General features: G+C 39.6%; 1 protein-coding gene across 2 annotated transcripts in view; it reads right to left on the bottom strand.

Moving 5' to 3' along the window:
* The window catches only part of LAMA3 (laminin subunit alpha 3), a 105,387-nt gene that overhangs the window by 16,890 nt on the left and 63,186 nt on the right, over positions 1–25,311 (bottom strand). For both annotated transcript variants that reach the window (XM_033070660.1, XM_033070670.1), the window contains 21 exons: positions 22,788–22,901; positions 19,040–19,149; positions 17,206–17,286; positions 15,720–15,826; positions 13,028–13,078; positions 12,498–12,649; positions 12,041–12,151; positions 11,834–11,945; positions 11,082–11,249; positions 9,766–9,962; positions 8,909–9,025; positions 8,231–8,382; positions 6,799–6,940; positions 6,139–6,238; positions 5,650–5,766; positions 5,387–5,566; positions 3,434–3,576; positions 2,216–2,389; positions 937–1,088; positions 680–842; positions 76–209 (listed from right to left, as the gene is read on the bottom strand). In XM_033070660.1, the coding sequence (XP_032926551.1) occupies positions 76–209; positions 680–842; positions 937–1,088; positions 2,216–2,389; positions 3,434–3,576; positions 5,387–5,566; positions 5,650–5,766; positions 6,139–6,238; positions 6,799–6,940; positions 8,231–8,382; positions 8,909–9,025; positions 9,766–9,962; positions 11,082–11,249; positions 11,834–11,945; positions 12,041–12,151; positions 12,498–12,649; positions 13,028–13,078; positions 15,720–15,826; positions 17,206–17,286; positions 19,040–19,149; positions 22,788–22,901 (2,777 nt within the window). The remainder of the gene's footprint in view (positions 1–75; positions 210–679; positions 843–936; positions 1,089–2,215; positions 2,390–3,433; positions 3,577–5,386; positions 5,567–5,649; positions 5,767–6,138; positions 6,239–6,798; positions 6,941–8,230; positions 8,383–8,908; positions 9,026–9,765; positions 9,963–11,081; positions 11,250–11,833; positions 11,946–12,040; positions 12,152–12,497; positions 12,650–13,027; positions 13,079–15,719; positions 15,827–17,205; positions 17,287–19,039; positions 19,150–22,787; positions 22,902–25,311) is intronic.

Raw genomic sequence — 25,311 nt, 5'->3', positions numbered from 1 at the left:
CTGGATGTGAAAAGACAAGAATTCATAATGATAAAAATCACAGAACTGTGAAACACCTCTGTGTTCATATCATACCTTCTGCAGGGTTTCACTTCAGTGGTGTTGAGATTAAAAGTCCTCTTGAAGTTGTAAAGGCTGATAATACGCTCATTTAGGCTGTGTAATTCAATGCAGCCTTCATAACGAGGATAGTTGAGATTACGTGGAGGCTGCAAAACAGTGTCATTAAAACCACGTCATCAACATTAGCTAACAAAATTTTACATTGCTATCTAACTGCTAAGACTTACTGTAAATATTATTAAGACACAGAATATGACATTCTAAATATGTAAAAAGAGATACTACATGCTTGTATACAATATCCAAACCATCTGATATGACCCTAGGTGTACTGCAGCACAATTTAAAGTAGAGTCACATGGATTTGGAACAGTATTTAGCAGGGAGAGACAGGTTTCATGCTTTACTTGGCAAGTGAAATATCATCGTGCTCCCCTTCTTTGAGCTCTAGCATGCTACATGCCAGGCAGATTCTGTAGGAAGTGGCATCTCCTTGCATCTCATCTATTCCCACTGACATAGATAAACTTTTACATGCTTTTGAAAGACTGCTAGTTCGAATCTGTACTTGTGAGAACAATGGGATGATTAATACAAACACTAAGAAACTCTGTACCGTAAAATCTGGTGGGTACCCTCCAACATAAAAGACAACACTGCTGGGATCAAGATTGAGGAGCATGTCACTGTCTCCACTGCTTGCACTTCTAGGGCTTTCATAATCTGGAGAAGTTGATGTTGCTGCTTTGATGTACTTCAGCTTTGCATACTGGTAAATCCTAAAACCAAAACAGGCAGAATATCACATCACTCTAATAAAAGATATTATTAGCAGATTTTCAGGAAGATCGTTGTACGCTGGGGGTCTTATACCTTTCAAATGTAACTTGATCCATAACAGCTTCTTCAGTTTTGCTTTGGGTCACTGGCGACTGTACTCTCACTTCTCCATCACCACCTCCCAGGTTATAGACACAAGTAAGGTAACCATCTTTCACAGCCATACCAATGTAGTCCTTGGAAGCCTAAAAATAGCAAAGCAAATAATAATTAGTAAATGATTAATTGTAATGAAGGTAAAATACAGCAGCACTTCCTTAGAGACATCATCATGCTGTGCATGAGTCATAAGAAATCCACCCACCTAATGATGAGAATTAAGTTTATCAGTTCTGGGAAGAAAAAAATATAATCCTGTATGTTGCACTGATTCAATGAATATAGTTATAAATTAACTGAAAAGTCATGTGTGGATTTTTTTTTAATGTTTGTAACAACAGTATCTAAAATATTTTTCTCACTTGTAACATCTCCCAGCTTAAACCATGAAAACGTGACACCTTTACTACGAATTAGACTCAACATCTGTGACATAAAAAAGATGCTCAGAACAACACTCAGTGAAGGACAATGGCTCCTACTGAGGTGACTGGGAGTGATTTTCCCCAAAACATCCCATTTCATTTCTTCAAGATAGTGTATTTCAGAAGCTTCCATTAAAATGCTTTCAACAGATGTCCTGGCTAGCTATTCAGAGGATAAAAAGATGAAATCCAGTGTAGAACAAATACCTCCAAACAGCTTTCTGTGTAGGCACAAGGCTCACTACAGATACAGCTGCTGCCAAATAACAAGACTAGAAACCACACACAGGAAATTTTAAAAATGTTTGATGGTGATTGAGCAAACCTGAATGCACAAGCAGGTCTGCATTATTCTGCATATTGAGAAGACAAAAAAATTAAGAGCTGAGGGGCTGAATTTTAAAACTGAAATGATCACTGTTTAACCAACAGAGAAACTCAGAGTGACTGATACTGTGAAGAGTCAAAGCTCTGAGGCAGGAGTTGGGCAGAGTTTGTGCTGACTGCTGCAGAAACTGACAGGTCTGATAAGAATGTGTGATGGTATCCATGATGGAGAAGTAACTTCCAAAGGAGCAAAAGAGCAAAGCATCAAAGGAAAAGGCTCAGCCACTTGTGAGTTACTTTGCCAGGGAATGAATGAACACTTCTATTACCACTTAAAGGCAATTTTAAAGAAATAGGCCAACAGTAGCTACAAATTTCAGACAGAACAGATCACTTCCCATCCTTTTCTCGAAACAAGATGCCTGGTCTAAAAATCAGATTAAATATCAAAATATACCTACATCTTTATTACCCAGGTACAGGACAAACCTATTTGTCCTCTGGGGAGCGTCTGGTTCTTGCTGAGGTCTTTGGACAAATAAGGAAAGTGAAGTATAACCCTTAAGATCTTCAAGGTTGCTTGGAGGTCGAACTTCTACACCAGAGCTGCCATTGAACCTCATAGGAATAGTAACCTGTTAAGAAAACCAAAGTTCAGTATGTTACAATTAACTATTGCTACTACTCCTGTTTCACTGGTGTGTTTAATTGCAAACTAGCCCATTACACATCCTGGTCATGTTTCAGCCATTAATTACCATAGATTTGGACTCTGATCCTACCAAACAAAATAATTAGGAAGCAGACTGGATAATGCAGTAATCTGTATTATCAATACTTAACACAGCACTGTTTTGTTCCAGACATCAATTAATCAACCCTTACTGTGCCCCTGTCAAGTAACTGTTACTTTCAATAACAGACAGGGAAGGATGTGCCCTGCAGCTCTGAAGAGCAAGTCTGTAAATTATTTAGATGTCTACAAACACATCCTGGTGCTTCACTTAGCTGGACTTGACTGTCTGTTGGGAATTACAACGCACCTCTGATATTATAAATACACATCCTATTACAGCTAAAAACACCATGATCACTGATTCCTCTTATTCACTGCAACTCTAGGCTACTTGATCTCAGGGATGCTTCTAAGTACCTGAGACCCCACTATCACTTCAGCAACTACAGCAGTTGCCTAAATGAGAAAGTACAGTGTAATAAGGTGCCAGTAGCCAATTTCAAACATCTTGGAGCAGCTGGAGTAATGAGAGCACAGGGCTGCACAACTTCTTTGGCAGTTGTCTCAATTGACCATGCATGGGTGGAGAGCCCTGTCTCTAAGCAGCAGAGCCAACTTTGTCCCTGCTGCCAAAGCCACCACAATGTACCTTGGAAGGTAAGAGGCTGCTGTACAAATAAATATTCCAGAGATGCCCTTGGAAAAAAAAAATCTAATGGGAGAAAGATGTAGCAGGATGCATCCTGTCATTTTTATGTATGAATTATTATGCTTCCCATCACTGCAGTTACTTCAGTTGCTGGGTAGTGCTGTTGAATTAAATTTATGTCTGGTCTTTCACCACATTTAAATAAAATGATTTAGAAAGAAAGAAGAGGAACGAAAGTACTGTTGTATATCCAAACCACTGAGGTCAAGCATGATTGCAATGCTCAGGACAGACCTTATTTGCAGCATCTCTTGCCTGCTGAATCAGCTCCCTTATGCGATCTATGTTCTCAGAGATGTTGCTTATTGGCATCAGCTGTTGGTTGATACTCTCAATCTTGCTGAACAGATCTGGAAGTTGGTTTGTCAAATTTTTTACTGCAGTGAAAGAAAGCAAAGCATTGACATGAAAAAGGAGGAGGAAAACAAGATGCAAAAATATTGTATCACTACACAATTAGCAGAAAAGCAGTGGACAGGGTAATGACAAAACAGTTTTGGCTGGTCCTACAATATTAGGAAGCTCTCACTAAAAGTAGCAGTTTATACAGAGGTTATTGTACTCCTGCAATTTGTGGCCAAAGGTATTTGCAGAAGCAGTCAGAATCAGCACTTCCAAAAATGTTTTAGGTAAAGGTCCAGAAAAAAGAATTAAATAGAACAGTGATGTGGTCTCTGACATTATTACCCAGTGGCTGTGGATGCTAGGGAAGGATGAGGATAAAGGACAGCAGATAGGACTCAGGCTCATAGCATCTCCTACTGCCACTGGCAGAGAATGAACAGTGGGGTAGGCAGACTGCTGGCCTGACTGACTAGGGCATGAATTATATTCTTGGGCCAAGGTTGCTAACCAGCACAATTTAGCAGTGAGTCTTACAGTATCTAGCCAGGTTTATTTCAGAGAAAAGAAAATATGATGAGAATTTCAACTTTTGTTATAATAGGAAACAATTTCTCATCTGCTGTGACTGCAAAAAAGCCAAAACCAAAACAAAAAAACCCACCCTGAAGTATTTGCAGACTTCAACCCTGAAATGAAATCCAGACCTCCTGTTTTTCTAAATATCACTTATAAACTAGTTTTGTAACTGCAGGGATGACTTACAACCCAGCAATACCATGGAGGACTAGTTCTTGTATTTATATTATTTGAAATGTTTTCCTCTTACTTGACTTTATCAAATAAAGCTGCTGAGAAGATGTGAAATAAAGTTTTTTGGGAATGTGATTGTCCCTTAGTTTGTATTCAGCACAGGCTCAGTGCAACCCTTTTCACTTAATTTCAGCTAGCAGACATGTAGCCTAAGGTAACTGTCTAGGGCCCTTCACTAGCCAATGCAGTAGAAAATCACATAATCACAGAGCAGCTGAGCTTGGAAGGAAAGTCTGGAGGTCACAATATCCAACCCTGGCATTCAGGCAGGGCCATCTAGGTCCAGTAGCACAGAATTGTGCCAAGGCAGGCTTCTGAATATTCCCGAGGATGGAGACTGCACAACCTCTCTGGGCAACCTGTGCCCAGACACCCTCACAATAAAAGAACTGTTTTGTCATGTCCAGAGAGAATCTCCTGTATTTCAACCTTTTACCCCAAGGGCATATTGCTGGCTCATCTTCAATTTTGTGCCCACCAAGATCCCCAGGTCCTTTTCTACAAATATTTTTTCCAGCTTGGCTACCTGCTGAGCCTGTACTTGTACAAGGGTTTCTTTCTCTTCAGGTGCAGAACTTCTTGTTGGACTTCATGAGGTTCCTGGCAGTTTATTTCCACAGCCTGTGGAGGTTTGTCTGGATGGCACCATGACCCTCTTGTGTATCAACCACTCCTTCCAGTTTAGTGTTAGGAGCAGACGTGCTGAGGCACACTCTGCCTCATCATCCAGATCACGAATATAGGTGTTGAACAGGATCAGACTCAGTATTGACCCCTGGGGTCCCCCATTAATCACTGGCCTCCAAATCTTTAGAGACCAGTCATGGCACTAGCTTTTAACACATGTCACAGAATGGCCTGAGTCACTTTCTGCTGTGCCTGCCCCTTTCTACTGGCCATAAAAGAAGTTCAGAACACTTGCTTAGGTTATATGCCTAACTTTTGAATGATTAAAGTTGTTGCTGCAAAACTGGCCATGTTCACCCTACAATGATTTGGAAGGCCCCACTGCACAGCAATGCACTGCAATACCTGAATTGTTTGCCTCCATCAGTGCTTTATTGAAGCTGGCACTCTGCGTGCTTCCATAGTTACTCTTAATTCTTTCCACTTCTGCTTCAATCGGGACCAGCTCACCCAACACACTATCAGTGACAGAGTTGGCATTTTCTGCCATGTTCCTTGCACTGGTGATGATGCTGTCAATGTCACCTGAAACACACAGAAATGAACACACAGATTCTTTTGGTAACAGATGAAAGGGGCAGGCCAGAAGTGATCACTAAGTAACAAACCTCTGTTTATCCCATTGAGATTGTTTTGAGCAGTAACAAGATCAATTTTCAGCGTATTTGTCTTTCCATCAGCGACATCAAGTCTTTGCTTTAGGTCTTCGAGGTCTGGACCAATAGCTGCAAAACAGTGAAAGACCCATGAGAATCTTAAAGAAAAATATAAATTTTCTGTTGGACAGATGGTGTTGCAGCACTTGTCTACACTCTTACCCAGCTCATGTGGCCACTGAGCATTGAGTCCACTGCAAAACAAGTACAAGGCAAAAGATTTGCTGGACTGCAAAGGTATATAGCATAGCAGAAGCAGGAAATTTACATTTTTGCCTTTTTGCCATGGGAAATAACTATCACAAAAAGTGCCACTGTAATGGAACTAGTTTTATTGTGGAACAAGTGCTGAAATACTTTGCTGAGATGTGAAAATTTATGGTTCAAGGAAAGCTTCTTGCGTTGTGTCAACATTTCTAGTACCACTTTCTTTGTTAGTACCTTGCAATTTCCTATTAGTGTCCTGTGCTTGATCCATGAGTGTGCTGCTCTCAGTTTTTAACCTTTCAGCTTTTCCTGATAAGTCTTCTCTCTTCACAGTCTGATAATAGAAGCATGGTACTGTAAGATCACTTGGTAATTACATTAAAATTTGAAGAGTAAAAGAGAGAGCCCAATCCAATTCAAAGAACCCCCAACTCTGCAAGGGCAGAGATCTCTTCTGAAGAACATCACCTTTGGCAACAACTACCAAGGTTAATTTAAGCGTACTACAACCTTGGTCTTTTGCAAACTTCAGATGGATTTTAGGGCATTAGGAGGAAATCACTAGCATACAGCTGGTGGATGTCATGTCTCTGATGAAGAACTTGTGGGTATTAGTAGTGCAGAGTAAAAGAAAATACCTGAAATCACCTGTAGTTATTACCAGGCTTGCCTTGTAAGATCTCTATTTTGTATTCCCATTAGAAGGGCAGTACTAGGACTGATTAGTGCTGAGCAAAGACTAATTGATCAACATGCAGAACAGCAAGTCATATGAAAGGTCACAGAAAAAATAAAGGATGCCAAGACTCACCGGTGTTTGATTTCGGGGCCTCTGCCATAGTTAAAGACAATAAAACTCGGGTTGTAACAAGTTTAGCTAATTTGGCCACTTACTGATAAAGCTGAGTCAGCTGCTTTCCCAGCTTGGTTGGCTGCCTCCTCTGCTGCCTTGATGGCACCAATAATATTGTCATAGGCAGTAGAAGCTTCCACAGCACAGCCTACCAACTCGTCCTTCCTGGCACTGTTCTTTATCCTGTGGGAAAACAGGGTGAAAAATGCAGCCTTCTGCCAAGGCTGTGAGATAGATTACGAACAGATCTGAACTCAGTATTTTCTAAGTAAAGCCAACATGAAGATGCTTTTCAATTAGATCTGCAACTTAATTCTACAAAAATATCAAATGGAGATATTTGACATGGAAAGACTCTTCATAAGACAGGATAAGTTCAGGCATGTGGAAAAGCAGAGCTCTGAGACTCCAAAGCCACCTTCAAATGATTAAGACAGAGAGAATTCACCAAAGCATATGGTCAGTAATCAGGCATCTCAATCACAGCCCTACAAACATAATTCACTTAGGAGGAATTCAGACAACTGTAGCTGTCAGATCATCTAGCAAGTACAAGAACTTTTGTGTTTTCCCCAAGAACCAGCACAGCAGCTCTGGAATCAGAAACAAGAGACAAAATCTCTTCTACTCACTCCCTGTGAACTATACAACTGTCTAGTATTAGCTGTCTTGTATTTGTGAGAACAATGCCTTCTTAACTTAAAAAAAAAATCACACTGAAAACTAACAAAAAAAGTAATGAAAATGTGGGGTTTTTACCCAAGAATTTCCCAGCCATGTTAGGTATTTTAGAATTTAACTTTCTGAGACTTTCTAGTTGGTGCAACAACAAAATGCGAACAATTTGCACAGGGAAAAATAAATCAGGATTTCACTTTTTTCATGTTGCTCTGATGTATCACAGAAGGACTCCAAAACTCTTCTCATGATTCCAGTGCAAAGTACAAATAATGGAGAGAGAAACACTATTAAGTTTATCATATTTTCGCCTTTCTAGAAGATTCCTTGAAAGATAAGAAAACTAGAGGAGGTCTTTTCCTCCATAGAGTTGAGCAGGCATGTCTGAAAACTGCCAAGACAGCATTTATCCCAATTATTTGCCTCAATTCTTTGATGTCATAAAAGCATTCCTGAGTAAGAGTACCTGAAATAACTCTACAAAAAATATGCTAAACATCTTCCCACTCTGTACATGAGGATTTTCTCTTACTAGTAAGATATTAATGAAGTGTTAGTACAATGGTATAAAACAGTATTATGTGAGTTTACACTTCTGGGGGAAAAAAATCAGAAAAAATACAGCACGATCTGTTTTTTGGAGAAAAAGAAAACTTCCATAAATAAACAGAAAGAGACCAACTTAATCTCTCTCTAGCTTTGCAAAAGGTTATAAAAGCAAGTAAAATTACAGACGATTACAACCACATTTTTTTTCTGCATAAAAATTACTCATTTACAGGAATGGCAACATACTCTTCCAGTTGTTTTGCCAAATCTTGCAAAGATTTGGCATGTTCCTCAGCTCTCACCACCAGTGGTTCTTTGCTTGCTGATGAGATATTTGCCACTTTTTCATTCATCTCCTTCCTTGCTCCATCCAGCTGAGCAGCCAAACTTTCATATTCCTGTGGTTTTAAAAAGATTTAATTTTATTTGTATTTGTACATGTTTCATTTTGTCCACATCTACTTCAGTGTTACATATACCTTGCAGCTGAGAAAACCAAAGGGAAAAGCATTCCCTTCCAACTTACTCTACAGTTTACTGGAAACAACTGGCAGTCATTGTGTTATGCTTCCAGACCCATTACACAAAAGCTGAGTCTGAGCAAAGATCCTTCTAGCCTAGTATCTTGCCTCTCTGACAGTGGCTAAAAGCAATTAACCAGAAAGAAATACAAAAATAGCACAATTCCTCATGGTACTTCTCACAGATGTTCTCCCAAATTCGGATTATCTGCAGTTCAATGTCTTCCTCAGACACATAACAACCCTCAACAAGCTTTTCTTACAGAAACCTGCACAGGCAGGCAGACTCCTTTTGAATCCAGGATGGGCTGCAAGATCCTTCCTTTCTTGACTGGCACACACAAGCCTCATCTCCAACAAAATGTAGGAGTTTTTAACCCTCTTTTAAGGTGGTAAGCTTTACCTCTTTGCTCTCTTGCAATAATCCAAGTGCATTCTTAGCTTGTGTCAGGGAAGATTGGGCCGAGCTCAAAATATCCAAGACACCATTCTGTTGCACATTTGTCTCCTCAATCCGTTTCTGAGGAAAAATGACAAGTTGAACAACATGTGCTTGAGTTAAGAAAAGGGGCAGGAAAAGCCATATCTTGAAACCAAAATTAAAAAAAAAAAAAACAAAAACAAACCAAAACAACAAATCCAAACCTAATCTAGTTGGCAGTAGGATTTACCAAGGGTACAGTCACATTTTTTTTCTTCAATATGGACATGAGTGTGCTAAACCAGTGATACATTTCAGCAAGACCACAATTAAGAGAATGTGTCCTGCAGCACACACTTATTCCTTGTACTATTTTACCAGCTCTAAAATTCAAACACTGCTCAGCAACAACTGTTCCTTGTCATGATGAGACCTCAGAAGCTGTTCTGTAGAAAATTAATCCCAAATAATTTAACAGTATTGCACACATTTTTGTTCCCATCTTTCACGGCTGTTAAAGCTAAATACTTTAAAGAACTTACTATGAAAACTACATCAGCATAAGGAATTTGGTCTAGAAAAGGAAACAAAAGCACTAGTGGCAGCTGGAAAGAGATGCTGGGAAGAGAGTCTGCTTCCCTGCTCTCATCAGAGCTACGTTTTGGTCACGCTGTCCTGGTCACACACAGAGGCCAGAAGCAGCAGTACACTATATTAATACCTGTCCATACACATATCAGAAGATGGAAAGAGACCCTGAAGAAAGTCTAAAATGCAGCAAACAAAACCAGTTCTTATCTTCCGAGGTTTAACTTTTTTCCGCTGAACCCCAACATTACCTTGATGTCTGCTAACAGAACTATGTTGTCTCTGTTTAAGCCTTCAGCCTGCTTGATTTGTCCTGTTGCATCATTCAGAGCTTCACGAAGGTCAGTGATTTTGGATTCATATTCATTCAGTGCATCCCTCACAGCTTTAATAAGCCCACGATTTTCTTGGTGGTGCTTTTGTAGTTCATTCTTAACACGTGCCAGTACTGCAGTATCAGGACCAGAAAGAAAAGTTTTGCTCAGAGAAGAAGGGAACTGGAACAAGTTTTGTTAAAAAGGGCTTGACCTTTAGGATTATAACGCTGTGCTTGTGTGAACTGAGCATCTACTGCAATGCTAATTTCAGTGCTATTATAGCAAAAATACTATTCAGCATCTCACTGGATCAAATCTGCTCACTAGTTTGGGGCTGCAGACACAGAGCACAGATAAATGTTCTCTTAATTAAGCATGAGGCTGATCCAAAAATACTAATTTTCTTTTTTTTATATGGAAATAACATAATTTCACCAACAATTTAATCTACAATGTAGATATCTACAACTGCACTAGTTATCAAAGTAATCTCCTCTGCAATCAATTGAGACATATGGGCGCATTTAATTTCAAAGAATACAGGAGCACAGAAGATGTCAAATTCATCACGCTCTTAAGCATGCCCATTTCACTGCCGACAAACTAGGATACAGAAGAGTCACTCAGAGGCTGGTATGAATGTTCAAGGTTGATGGAAATTAACTGTCACTCATATGGGCTTCTCATTCCTTCACTATGCCCCTGGTGAGGAGATAAGCCTACAACTTTTCTTGATGTCTCCACTGTCTGGAATCAAGTTTCTGGATGTCCCAATCAAACACTTGCAGAGAACATGACAGGGAGTACAACCAATGCAACTAGATCTCCCGAACTTCCTTGTCCTGGTATGACCTGGCCCTTGGACTACTCTAGTAGCTTCTGAAAAATATGTTGTTAAATTAAACATGCAATTCCTCTAAAAAAACTCTAGGTACCTCTGCCTATATTTTACAATGCACAGAAGGTATTGCATTGTAGGATTGGCTACATCTTTATTTTACTGAGATGGATCTAGTTACAAAAGAAGGATCTATTGGGTTTCTTCTCCAGCTCAACCCGTTTTCTTCCATAACACACTAAAAATGCCTTTAAATCCCCTCCAGAACAACCACTTTCCTGTTGACTAACAACAGCCACAAATCTCAGGGACACACTGCAAAAGGCTGCTCCTTCTACTCCAACCCAATCAAAAATTCTTAAATCTTAAGACTGATCTTTCTAGAAAGTCAGAGAGCTGAGAGAACACTTACACTGCTGAGATTCTGTTCGCTCCTTCTCTGCCTCGGCCTGAAGTTGGCCAAAGTTGCGGTTCCGCATCTCGGCCATCATGCGCTGAGCTTCGGCCAGCTCTTCCGAGGCATCTCCCAGGGGCAGGTTGTTGCCTCCTGCGTTCGTACCAGATATCTGTTCCAAGAGTGCTGAAAAAAAGCACTGTCAAAGTTAAAAACAGGATCTGCTTAAGCCTATTCTAAATGCCCAAATGGCGGGGCCAACATCTTTTCTGAGATGGATCTGCTTCATCAGTGAATTCAGGAATAGAAATGTCTTATTTTTTCCTTAATGAAGGAGATCCATTTTGTATTAATTCAATAACATGGAAAGTATCCCATGACACATAACCAGAGACAGTCAGATGGCTTCAACCTTGAAATTTGTCCCAAATGACCAAGTTCATAGCAAAAATTTTAAGCTTCTAACTTTAAAGAGCCCAAGATAACAACCCAGAACAAAGTTAGACTTGAATCAGGATAGTCAAATTTGTCGCTTGAAATGTCTCTGTAGTGAAGCTTCTCTGCCCATTTTCACTTCATAGAGAAGGTAGGGTCCTAAACAAAGTTATATATTTATTAGATTTCTAATAGGAAGAGAGAATTATACAGCTGTGACTAAATTCTTATTTATGAAATTTTTTTCTAAGAAAATCTCCTGTATAATTAAGAATATTGTAAATAAGCTGAAAATATGCTATAAAATAAAATATGAGTTAGAAATTAATTTTTACCTTGTATATTATTGACCACTATTTGTATCTGTGAAACCAAATCCTTTCCTTTCTGATGAGTTTGGCCAAAATCATTAAGTAATATCTCAGCTTCTTTGTAGTTCATTTCAGCCTAGCAAGGAAAAAAAACTATTAGATTAAAAGTATCTGGATACAGCATGCTAATAGTCAGGAGACATATACTTTTAAATTTATTTGGGAAGTCACCTTTTCCTGGAGAGCATTTATATCACGATTTAGTTTAACGAATTCTGTCTCCAACTCATCTACCTTTGAACCTTGATTACGAACAACAGAATGGTAGTTGTTCAATAAGACCTGAAAAGAAAGGAAAAAAACAATCCAATAAACCACCCACTGCACAGCAGACAAAAAGAAAAAAATTCACTGGATGAAATCTTTATCCAAGGTAAATAAAAGCAGAATTACTGAATAACTTCCAAGGTGAGCAGGCCTCAGGAAAAGCAGAGATACTGATTCAGAGCATGACATGGAAACTACAGCTACCTTTTAACAGGTGAAGCCCAGTGCTGCCAGCATCTGGTATTTGGATTCAAGTGTTGAAGTATGTCTTCTTGCAAGTGAAAAAACTATGGCAAAGATTCCTGGGTTCATTGCCTATCTACTTAATCTGAAATCCACTTTTCTGTTTTTGTGTGCCTACCTTTAGGTCCTTGGTGCGTGTTTCCAGGTCTCTCATCTGCTCCAGAGTGCGGGTATTTGCATGGACATTTTGCAGCTGAGACTTGATGAGCTGTAGCTCATCACCTATTGTGCTCAAATCATTCAGCAGGGTAATCACACAGCTATCGCAGGCTGGGGAGAGCAGTGGAAATCAATACATATAATTGATATTTAACACGGAGAACATTTCATGAACATATCAGTCAGTAATGGTGGAAAAGCTTTGAAGCTTGTCACCTGGTGCTGCCTGAAGAACAGAGGCAACAACAAAGCCTGCAGCACTAAGGAAAGTGACTTAAGCTGGAAGTAAGGAGGAGGTTCCATTTACATCTGACTAGACGAGCACCTCTTTAATAATTTTTTCGAGCATTTGGTTGAACGTTTGCTTTTAAAACATTTACTACAAGGTATCTCAGTCCTTTTTAAACTATGTCACCCTTGAAAGAGTCAGCAGTATGTATTCAGAGCCAGCTGAAAGTAATCTAAGTACAGTTCTATTTTATCACTTACAGTCACAATCTTCATTGGGATCCACATCTTTTGGTTCATTATTGAAACATTCTGAAAGCACAAGATTGTCATTAGTAACCAAAGTCTTCTTATGGAAATACTACTGCATTTTCTCCCTCACTTTTCCTGTTTGGCAGACATTAAAACATGATGCTGCCCTTTCATAAATCCATACTCACTGTGAATGAGCTGAAATGCTCAGAAGGCTTGAGCATGCCAGAACATTCAAGTCCCACTTATGCCTTGATGAAAGCAACATCTTTTTGATCCCTCAAAGGAAACCTACTGTAATCCCACAATATATGCTACCTTGATAGGAGCAGGAGATCCTCTCACACCAAGTGTGCCAAAGGTATTGCTAGAATTTGCCTAGAATAACACCAGGGTTGGAGACAAGATTATATTGTTATAGCACTTTACCCAGGACGTAAGTTCAAACCCCTTTATCTACTTTAGTATCCAGGTTCAAACCACAGGTCCTGATTCCCCAAAGGATGTCTTACCCACAAGGAACTGAGAAATATTTATGGCCTTCCTTCTTGCAAGATTAAGGTATTAATCAAGCTTGAGAGATATCCACAGTGTGTGCATGGATGGAGACACTGTACAAGACAAGGTGTGCAGCTTGGACCCCAGATGCAGGTGGTACATAACAAACATTGCCCTCAGACTTTCCAACAAGCTAGCACAGGTGACTTCCTGTCCAATGCATTCCCTTGTTTGGTTTTTACAAAGAAGCTTAACAGTGTCCAGGTGCATGTGGAGTAATATACTAGGATCCTAACTTCTAGGATGCAGGAGAGGAACTGACTCCTGAAAGTGCCATCACATAGGACAGGAATCTCTCTGTCTTGATGCCCAAGTTTCTTTCACAGGCTTGGCCCCACTGCCAAGCTCTCATCTCCTCTTGAAAATGAAAAGGGACATGCATCTTGGTCAAAGATGGAACCTGATGATCTTGGAAGTCTTTTCCAACCTTAATCATTCTATGTCTTTTGCTCCAAAGGAAAAGGATGCACTCAGTATAGGCTGCCACTGTCAAGAGTCAACAACAGCTTGCAACTTTTGAGAGGATACAGTGATAAAATTGGACCTGAACTTTACCAGCAGCATGAAACAGCTTGGAACAAACTGCCTAGCTGTGTCATTTCCTTTGGCACTTGCACATTAATTAATCAGGAAGTTTAATAGAACTGGTAGTGATTGCCGCTGGCAGAAGTCATAAAGAATATATTTTTAAGAGAATGAAGAAGATTCCTCCAAAATTCAAACATCCATGCAGTTCTGCTGTTGTGAAGTTCGGCTACTAGCAGGCACATTTCAACTGTCACTGTGAAGTACCAATTAAATAAAATCATCATTACAGTTTGTGCACCAGCATCAGCCAAGAAATGGTGAAGTTCTGGCCAAGCGCCGAACATCACGCAAAAGGAACCTGCTAGAACATGCTGTGCCAATGATCACAGAGGGGTTTATTCCTAATGCAGAGGAACAGACAGCTGATCAGGATGTGTAGTTGGAGGAAAACAAACTGACTTGTTGAATATTGCCCTATGGATTAGTTTGTCCTAGCAAACTCTTCCTCAAAAAAGAAAGGAATGATAAAACATCAAACACTGCTTGGATCTGGTCCATACAAGGTGTAATAGAGATGTATTACTTCAGTGATGAAATATGAAACGAGAAAAAGCTATTGAAAAATTGCACCAGCTTCCAACAGCAGTTCACATCACTTGCTGTTTTTCTAATTTCTGTGGCCAAGGAAAGACAGTGAGCTCCTTGTAGTTACTAAACTGCAGGATAAACAGCAGTGCAGAGAAATGAAGAGTAAAAAAATGTTTGGAGTTACTAGTTGGAAACTTCACTAACATATAAGGAAGCAAATCTGTCTACGGGAAGGAAAAGTGAAATTTTATTGGAAATGAAAATATGGGAGAATCAAGGGCATTTCAGGAGCAGTAGCTTCTGTGTTTCTGAAGATAAAGAAGTATCCCAAAGGACTGAGGTGAATCGAGGTAAAGACACTCTGAGGAATGTAAGATCAGGCCCTTTACTTCAGAATTCTAATAGATAAAGCAAAGATATACCCTTGGCATTATATAAGAGTTTACTAGTAGTGAAGTACATGAGTGACTGATTCTGGAAAATGGATGTTTTAGCTAGAAGAGCAGTGTAGCACAATTTATAAATGAGCCTCCTGAGTCAGGTTCTGACTTCCACTGTAAATGCAGGCAGCTTGGATACCTAAGACAGCAGTGCCTGATGCAGACTCTGAAGATTTCACTAAATTGTGCCAAATACATTTTAAAAAAGGCATACTGAGGATGCTCAGTTTCCTAAATCATAACACAGATTGGCAGGATATGATTTAACCCTTTAAGCAAAGGAACCATTATATGTTTAAGAACACAGCCATGAAACAAAACCAAAAAAAGTCGGCAGTATTTATGAAGGGAAATACAGGACAAAACCATTTAGAAGGGTAAATCTGATGACTCAGGACAGACCTTCTATTACTATGGTGTTGTGTTTCAGGAAATCTTACATTTTGTAAAAAATTGTCTACATTTCTTGTAATCTAGATTTTTCCTTCAGTTCAGCTTATCCAAGTATCTTTCTTCTTTGCTTCCCAAAGAGAAAACAATGCTCCCTTCCATTCAGAACAACGCTCCATTTACAGGCCCTCACATACCTCCAGTCAGGTGGTCACAGCTAGCCAGCTGTCCATTATTATTACAATTACATTTCTGACAGAAGCCTCCATAATTTTGTGGATTTCCAAAATATCCAGGAGCACAGCTAGATAAAGAGATACAAGTAGTTTTTATTAAATAGTCAAAGCTAATTTTGTGAAATATACTTTCCCTTGAGATAAAACCGCAGTTATTCTCCTGAAGAAACTTTCAAGAACTTTTGATTTCCTGCCTTGACTTAGACAGAAATAATATATTTTTGGTTTACAGTTTCCTCTGCACTATGCTAAAAATATCTTTGTGAGCACTGCAGAATTTTTTTCTAAAAATAAAAGAAGTCTCACAGTGCTCTTGCAGGAATAATTTGCTTACTCTGAAAAAAACCCAGTGCACACAGATACGAACACAGAGAATTTGACAAGGCTTAACCAAGCAAAGCATACCATTCTGGCCTTTTTCCCATCAAACTGCATGCACAGCTGAGATTTCAAACAGCAACAGCACTGAATGACATCATCACCCTTCTGCTGCATGATACCCCCTCTTGCCTCCTGCCAGCAAAGCAGGCTGTGTGACTGATCTCTAAACATTTTAAAGGTAAAATATATTGTTCACACTGGGTAGCTAACATTCCTAGAAGTCACTCTGTGGTAAGACCTATAAGGGTGATAATGCAGGCTCAAAGGGCATGATGAGCAGCTGAGGTACAGCTATACCTGGAAGAGAAAATACCTATAACCTGCAGATTAGACAGGGTCAAAGGCACCAGTCTTGAAGGACAAGACTATGTCTTACTGACCAGGCCCTGTCTTCAGATCTGACATCATGACTTATTAACTTTACATTTCCAAACCAGACATCACCACTCCATTGCACTTCAGTTCTCTCTGGATTTGAAATTCAGTGAAATTGGTTCCTCTGCCTGCCTGAAACTGCTATGCTGTTCCTCTCTTGCTTTGCCAAAGTGCTGCAATGTTCCAGCAAAAGAGATGGTTTCAGCTTGGTGTAAGCTCCAGCTGTGAAGCACATCAGAATGATTTGTGATAAAGGATATGGTGCTGAATGTTACATGGTTGCTGCTGGATAAGACTGCTGAGGCACCATCGTGTACGCTGGAGGAAATGGGAAAATGTTTTTAATTTGAAAAGGAGTGAAATAAATGGGACTCATTACTACCAGAGTGCAGGATGAGGCAAGGCATAGGGCACTTAGGCAAAGAGGCAGACACCTCTTTTTGGTAAAAATGGCATGGTCAGTAGTCTGTGGAAAATTGTTTTCATTTCCCCAGGGAGTATTGGGTTTGTGACTGGAATCACACTACAGCACCACTCTTCAGCAGCTGTTCATACAAATAGCTGCTCCTTATGTACATGCATACTGTGCACAGGTGCGTGTCCATATGTCCACAAGTGTCTGTCCCAATACAGACAGCCCTCCTTTTATCGTGTCTCTCAAACTTTTGGTTTTGAGAAACCGGTTACTCACCGCTCACAACGAGCTCCGGTGTAGCCTTCTTTGCAGAGACACTGGATTTCTTCACCATTTGCCACGCAGCCAGCTGCAAATCTTTGAGAAAAAGCAAAAATATTGTTGTGAGCACATGATCATATAGGTTTTACACTCTAGAGGTTCAGTTTAATGACTTTCAGATTAAAAAGGTTTTACACCACCAAATTACTTCTCAGCCAATTTAATTGCCTGGCCCTGTGGACTGAGTATAATAGTTCACTACCCAAAGGAATAACTAAAATAAACCTTAATAGTGATTTCATAAAACAAGTTTTATGACAAGTATTTGATCTTAGTAGGCAAGAATTGATTGCCTGTGCTGGACAACATTTCCTCATGTTTGTACAATTTCTTTTCTTTTCTTTTCTTTTCTTTTCTTTTCTTTTCTTTTCTTTTCTTTTCTTTTCTTTTCTTTTCTTTTCTTTTCTTTTCTTTTCTTTTCTTTATTAAAGGATATTTTTATGTGGCTAATGTTGTTTAGGGGTTTTATAACCAAGGAGAGTAGAGTTGTGCACAGTTTTTGGGATCTCGAGGATCTGGTTAGCACAATGAACTTTTTTCTCTGCTCTTTCAAGCAGATTTGTCTAGATTCAATGTTCAATGTCTGTGAAGGAGAAGACAGGAGGTGAAGCAGAGCCATGTTTGCTATTTTCATTTTTTAATCTATGAACAGTTGAATAAAGCAAGCCTGTACATCAAAGACAGAGGTCTGCACAAAGAATTACTGGAATTTGACTGGATGGAAAATTGTCCACTCCAGTAATGCCAGTTGGGGTGCATTTCCTGTGTCAAGAATGATATTCACCATCCTAATCTGCAGTTATGAAACTGCACATTTATGGTTTATGGTCTCCCTAGGTATTTCAGAACTTTGAAAGAAGACAATGACTAAAAACACGTTCAGTCAGCCCCAGGCAAGCACCTGCAGAAGAGGCTGTCAAAACCAGATCTATCAGAGAGTTCTCTGATAAATGATAAACCTGTCTATTGTCTCATGGTGTAAATCTCTTACTCAAGGTTACGTCGTGTGTGTTAATGCACCTGGCAAATACTGTGTGGTGTCTTTAGCAATTTATAGCTTATGTTGTTTTTTTTTTAAATTTGATTTTATTTACCATGTTTCAGAACTGACCAGTTATGACAATCTGGCTAAATATACCTTGCATTTAATATGCAATCAACTGCCCAATTTTAAAAGCCTTATTAGATCCAAGGAAGTTTCACTTTTCACTTTTCATTTCGGTATATTTGCACTCCAAACAGGGCTTCCACAAGAAAAGCAACCATACTTTGAGAGTTCTAGATATGTGCTTAAGACGTTAAATGTTTTTGGATTATCTTTGCATCTTAATAATTTTTCTGAATTCCTTTTTGAAAAAGGCTTTTGTCACTGTTTTCTCTTATCTCCTAGTCAGAGTAATGGTGTTAAACATCTTGCATTCCAGTAAAAAAGAAAGAGTCTGGATATGCCCAGTAAGGGAAAAGACCTCAATCATATATTTCTCACTAGAAAGGAAGTCCTGGTGGTTTTGAAAAAAAGACCACTTCTACCCTGTGGGGCTCCCCAAGGCTATAAGCAGTGTACCTCTGAAGTTCAGAATCTGAATGAGAATTGGAATACTCAGCTTATTAAAACGGGCAATGCTGTGAGACGGACCACCAAGCTCTCAATATGAGAACAAAGATCATTATATTCCTAAAGCAGCAGAGTTTGGGCTTTGAGGTTTTCTCTCTCTCTCCCACTCTATTTTTTTTCCCCTTTTTCTTCTTCCCTCCCCTGCTTGATTTTCCTTCCAGGCTTTTACTGTACCTGTTTGTATATGGACAAGGGCACTCCCGGCAGGAACCTTGAGTGGCATCTCCAAAATAACCATCTTTACAGTGCTCACATTTCTCCCCAGCAGTATTATACTGGCAGTCCTTGGAAAGGAAACAAGCAAGACATTTAGCACTGCTTTATCACTCAATATGTCTTTACTATTATTTTAAAAAACCCCAACAGCCTTTTTACTTGGAGAATATGTTCTTTTTCTTCCACATCATCAAGCATTTATTGCCAAACTGCCTTCACAACCAGGGTAGAGCAGTTTCAGTCAATTTTCTAACTGTACAAAGCACAATTTCCTCCCTCTTGTGGGAAAGCAACAGATAAATATTGAATTCAACATACTTTTAAAGAAACTCAATCAGATGCATAGTTAGCAAAGGAGCATTCCATTAATGCTCTGTCTTCATATTACAATTAAAAATCACTACATTTATATAAAGCTTTAAATTTTGCATCCTTAATATTACTTAGAAGGCAGATACAATCTAAAAGCATGCCATCAACCGAGCCCAAGTACATTCCTTTAAAAATCTCATTTAATAAATACAAAAATTTGTTTCTCTTTGTAGATTCGGACCAGAATTGAGTTTCATGTAGTTTCTCCATGTATTTTTCTACAGTAACTGGAATATAACTAAGAATACAATAGAAAGTGATGCAGCTGGATCCCTTTTTCCATGATAAAATTGTCGGCAATTGTATCTTGGTTTAGAAACATTCTTAGTGTTGTCTAATTGTCATAAATTTATGGTCTATGGGTACAGAATGAGGAAGTTGCCTTTGCATCACCTAAAGCGTTGCTAATTTAAAATAGAAGTTGTTCAAATACACAAGTAGCATAAAAATACATAAGCAGCCATAAGAAAAACTCCAAATGACTAACAGTCACGAGGCATTCACGCTCCCAAGTTCTACAACTGTTTGTCTTCTGTGCAAACATACTGATTGAATGTCCCACAGATCTGAAGGTTTACTAACAGAGCAGAAGATGGAAAAAAGAAAGCAGGAAATCGTCTGGAAGCAGTCATAGAGCAAATTGTGCTTCCATTCCAGGAACCTTGACGGTTCAAAGCTATGTTTGAAGACCCTACTATCATGACTGGCAGAAGAGGGGCATTTTTTCCCCTACAAATGTGAAATAGTTCTGTCCCTTCCACCTTCTCTAAAACTCCATTCTCCTTCACATTTCTTCACACCAGATTCCCTCAACCATGATCTCTTCCCTCAGATGGTAACCTCTGATCTGTTTTCATTTTGGTTAAAGAACTGAATCTGTGGCTCACTGATAAAAGGTTCTGGGAAAGAACAGGACAAGCTCCAGTTCCCATATGAGCCATTTCACATGAGGTTAAACACCAAGTATCACAAAGGCACTATGTTTGTAAAAGAAACCATTTTATCATCCAGCCTCTATAAAAGCAGGTGTGTATGTTCCTGCCTAAAAGCCTAATGGAAAACTCAGACTGTTTCTGAAAAATTACTGTCAATTTTTATGATCCTGAATAATAAATTCAGCTGCTAAAAGAGTAGAAGTGATGTATTTAAGATATATGTGCTGGTTTCATCTTAGAGCAACCTCCTCCCACCTCCACAAGCTTATGCCTTGGCTTTTTGTTTTGCTCACTCTGCCTATAGAAACTGAAACAATTCTATAATTGCAATGAAAATTTCAGCTATTTCACATATAAGCCACCCTAAATGTGCCATGCTGCTCCTCTAGCTACATGGTATGTAAGGGCTCGAGCTCCCTAAGACAGTGCAATGAAGCCAGAGCAGCAACTCCCTCATGGGTCTTCCTTCTAGTCACAGCATCTCCAAACCATCAAGTACTGCAAACCCTAAAGGAAAACTGCCAGCTGACTCCACATGCCTTCATATGGTACAAGGCAGTCAGAGCAGTGTGTGTCAGGGCCACAGCACCACCGAGGTTACGTCAAACACACGGGGCTCCGTGACATGAAGCAACATGCCATGGGATAAGCAAGTCTCTCCATGCTGCTGCTGAGGGAATGTGCCTTCCAGGAGGAAGGGCAGGGACCACTAGGACACAAATCCTGATTAATGGCAGAAAAATGCCTTTTGCCTTCACAAGAGAACCAAGGTCTTCAGCCTTCTCCACCTACTCCAGCCCTCCACTGTTCCCCATTTCCAACAGCAGGGGAGTGCACTCCTCTCCTTCCACCAGCATGCAGCAGCGGGACAGCGACTGCCTGAGCCAGGGAGGGCTGTGCTGCTGCACAGGGCCAGGAGCCAGCCTGGTTCAGCCCCTCTCACAAAGCCACCTCTGGAGGCTGCCACTGGAGAGACACTGACAAATGCAGGTACTCAGGTCTGGGATGCCAGGTGAGGAGCAAGAAGCCAAATGAACAAGCTTTGCACTTTGGATGTGGAACTTAATGGCTCTACAGTGGGAAGCCTCCTTTTCTTCTCTGCACCATGTCGGGTTTTTGTCCCATGGCTCCTCTATAGACAGACAAACTTGCTCTTGCTTAGGCAGAAGTTCATGATGGAAATAAAGGCCCTCGGGGCTTTCATTTTTCACCACATTATTCTAAATGACTTAGCAGGACCAATGGCTGATTTAGCTCTGCCTATCTGAAAGTTAATTCAGCTGTGAGGAGGACGGGATAAAGGAAAACCTAGATCACATACTTCATGAGGTGAAAGTAAAATTTGCCTTCATAATTCTAATCTGAAGTGAAACTTCCTGATCTTTCTTGCTGTGCTGCAGCACTTTCCTGTCACAGCCTGCCCTGCCCCTCCAAAGCAGCAGCCTGTAAGTCATCTCCCAGAATGGGCTGAATTGGTTTATAGTTTCCATTAAAGCAACATGGTTGGTTGGAACAAAGTCGGGGGAATGACATAACGCACAGGAATGCACCGCAGGCAGAATGGATGCACTGTGAACAAGGAAGAAGGAGCAGAAAAGACAGGCCGTGAAGGATGTTGGCAAGGTTCCTGTTTACACAGTAAATGAAAAATTAGTGAAAACTTTTTAAGGGGGAATTTTTCAGGACAAACTATTCAAAGAAGCATCGTGGATATAATTTGGAGAAGCAGTCAGCCAAGTGTCACACTTCCATTGCTGAGGGCTGATCCACTCCCATGGGGCTGCTTTGGGTATAATGCAGCATGCCAAGGAGCAAAATCTACCCCACTACATCTTCTGTAACAGCTGGAATATTCTAACTAATCTAACTTCTATTACTTTTATTTTATCTTATTTAGTTCAGTATTTTTTAACCCATCAAGCTATAGACAATGATTAGTGGAGATGCACTGAAGCTGATTAAACAAGATTCTGAAAGGCCTACGCTATGCATGAACGTTCTGTTTGCCATCATTACACGAATACATTTGTATAAAGGTCAGGATTGCATATGCCAGGATAAGACCCGCGTTTATTATAAATAACTACAAGCATTTCCTTATGTGCAAGTTTGGTGACCAGGAGCTAACCAAAATTACAGGGGAGAGAAAAAATTGAAGACAAGGACACAAATTATTCCAATCAACCACAGTCACATTAAATGTACATTTAAGTGTATGCATCTCATGCTCATTAACAATACAAAATTTAGAGAATGAGACATACAAGGATTATTCTTAGTTACTTGGAATTTCATAATACTGTATAGTCCATGGTGCAGTAAGATAAATGTTTTTTTCTCCTTTTCTTCCCATTAATTTACCAATTAATGTTACTAATGTAGTGCTGCTAATTACTTACAATACATTTTCCAGTACCATCTTGACATCTATTTGAATTTCCATTGCAGTTGCAGGGCACACAGCGTCTAGCAAATAATCCTTTATTTTCACGGTAAAATCCAATGCTGCACTCCTGGACAGCAAGAAGAAAGAAGAAGATTGGTGAGCATTGATAGAAAGTTTTGCATATTACAGCAAGTGTATTTTGAATATGTATGCCATTTCCAAAGAGAAGTGAAGGCGTGAATTTCCTTTTAAGTTCTCCTAAGCTCATAATGTTTCAATTTTTTAATGCACTAAATAGCAAATAATGGAGATGAAGATGTTTCATCTGAACCCTCTGCTTTGGAAACTTTGGCAGTGATGATTTAATCATTTTGACTTAACCTTAGAGAAAAACACATTTCCTATGGCTATGTACAAAAGTGTAGAATATGATTTCTAAACCACAGAAAAATATTTGAGTAGGAGAACACTGTACTGTGAATCTAAAGAAGAACATCTGGATATCTCACATACTAATTAGTGGTTATATCTTGATAATAATTTCACTACAATGTATTCCTTGGAAACAATTCTGGATACCTTTTATATACATTCATCACGATTTCCACAGTTTAGTCTTACCAAGAGCTAAAGCCACACCTAGACATAGCTAGGTGATGTAACAGAACATACAGTGGTCTAATTTATAAGTAGAGGCTTGCCCTGGAGACTGGGGAAGCATGAGAAGAATGTTCCAACTATTGAGGGCACAGGAGCAGGAGCGCAGCCTATCAGATCACAGTTGGATTTAAACAGAGAGCTGAACCAGAGGGATGTTCTGAATGAAGCAAGAGACATCAAGTTTGTTCACCTACAGCAGGGAGGAAGTAACTAATATGTTAAAACCAGGCTCTTGCGTGGCATGAGCAGGGAAATCACAGGGAATTCCTCATGGGCATGAAGCCCTTCTGCATACAGATCAAAAATTCACACCCATCTTCCCCTGGAATACTCTGGGCACACCAACCACACTAAAAATGACTGGACATCAGTCTATCCTTTCTATTCTGTAGCTCTTTTCCCCTAGGAACTAAGCTGGTGTGGTGCAAGGAGGATCAAAGGCTTACAGAAGTGGGGAGAAAGCCGTGCTCCCCACGAAGCCAGCACCTCCCAGGTTCCTGCCTCCAGCAATGTTCTTGTGAGCTGTACCTGTGCCTTGCCTCTGCCCCACGGGCAGGGGCTGGCCCCAACAACATGCAGAAAACAAGTGACAGTTGAACCCTGAAGTCATAAATCTTTTCTCATAGTAAGTGTACCACCAAGACTGACAGAACCAATCTGGAAAGCGAAGGGTCTGTGGGATTGTGTCACAAATCACATTCCAGTGGTTGGAGGTGTAAGTATTTATGCAGAGGCAGGATTGACCAGAGAATTTTTCAATGATAGAACTACCACAGTGAAAAAATATTCATCTTTCACAAAGCAGATCCCAAAAGGAATATTTTTTAATTACTGCTGTTGAAACAACAACTACCAGCACCTTTGTCTTCTCTACATGTAGGACAATTAGGAAAAAACAAAAAGAAATATGCAGAATACTAATACAATCAACAGCTTTGAATACTGATTTCAATGTGAGCAAGGACTAAATTTAGAATAGACAGTTGAAGCTTTTCAGATACATATTTTAAAAGGTGAATATTTTCTCTGAACAACAGGGAGCCAATATACACAGCTTCAGAAAAAAACACAGCTTGAAATACAGTAAACAACATGACTAGATAAAATATGTGCTCTAATACATATAAATTTTATTTACTTAAAGTCTCTTTTTGGAGACTTTTTGGAGAGAAAAATGAATGAGACATTTAAAAAATACATCTAATTGCATTTGGAAAGTATCTGTATAGCTTTTTGTTTTTCTATTTTTGCTGTCTTTAAAATGACACATTTGGAGTACGTGGGTGCTTTGTTTTTGAAGCAGCATTTGTGATTCCCCACAAATGATAAATTGATTCCACATGAAGATAAACTGTAAGCACTTTCAAGTGCTTTTTAGGTTCATTGTTTTCAAGTAAACAGCAATTTAAAAGAAATCTCTTGTACACACTTTTGTTAGTAAAATACTTTGAGACAAAAGATTAATCTTCTCATTATTTCTATATTAAGAAATATAGAAGTTGTTACCAAATTAGTTCATTTAAAAACAGAATGAAAGGAGGAGGGAAACGAGGAAGAAAAAATTAGCAAATTACCTCTCTCAGATAAAAATCCATTTGAACTTGTTGCCACTGACTCCTCTCCTGAAGATGGGGATTGGAGACCCTCTGCTGCATGGCTTGTGCTAGACAGTGCCCAAGGGACACTAAAGTGACAGCCAGCCATCCTACATTTCTTGGCCTCTCTGCTTGGGCCATCATTTCACTTTGGCTCCCCTGTGAACATTCGCTGCTCTCCCTTCGGTGCTCACTGCTCCTTCTCTTATTACGCCCCCTTCTTCTCCAGCTTCTGACTCAGATTAATGAGTTCTGGGCCGTGATGGGCCCCACCTTTAAACT

This window comes from Catharus ustulatus, chromosome 1, assembly GCF_009819885.2.
Source record: "Catharus ustulatus isolate bCatUst1 chromosome 1, bCatUst1.pri.v2, whole genome shotgun sequence".
Taxonomy (NCBI): domain Eukaryota; kingdom Metazoa; phylum Chordata; class Aves; order Passeriformes; family Turdidae; genus Catharus; species Catharus ustulatus.
Note: the sequence above shows the minus strand (reverse complement) of the source record. Positions and strands in the feature narration are given on the sequence as shown.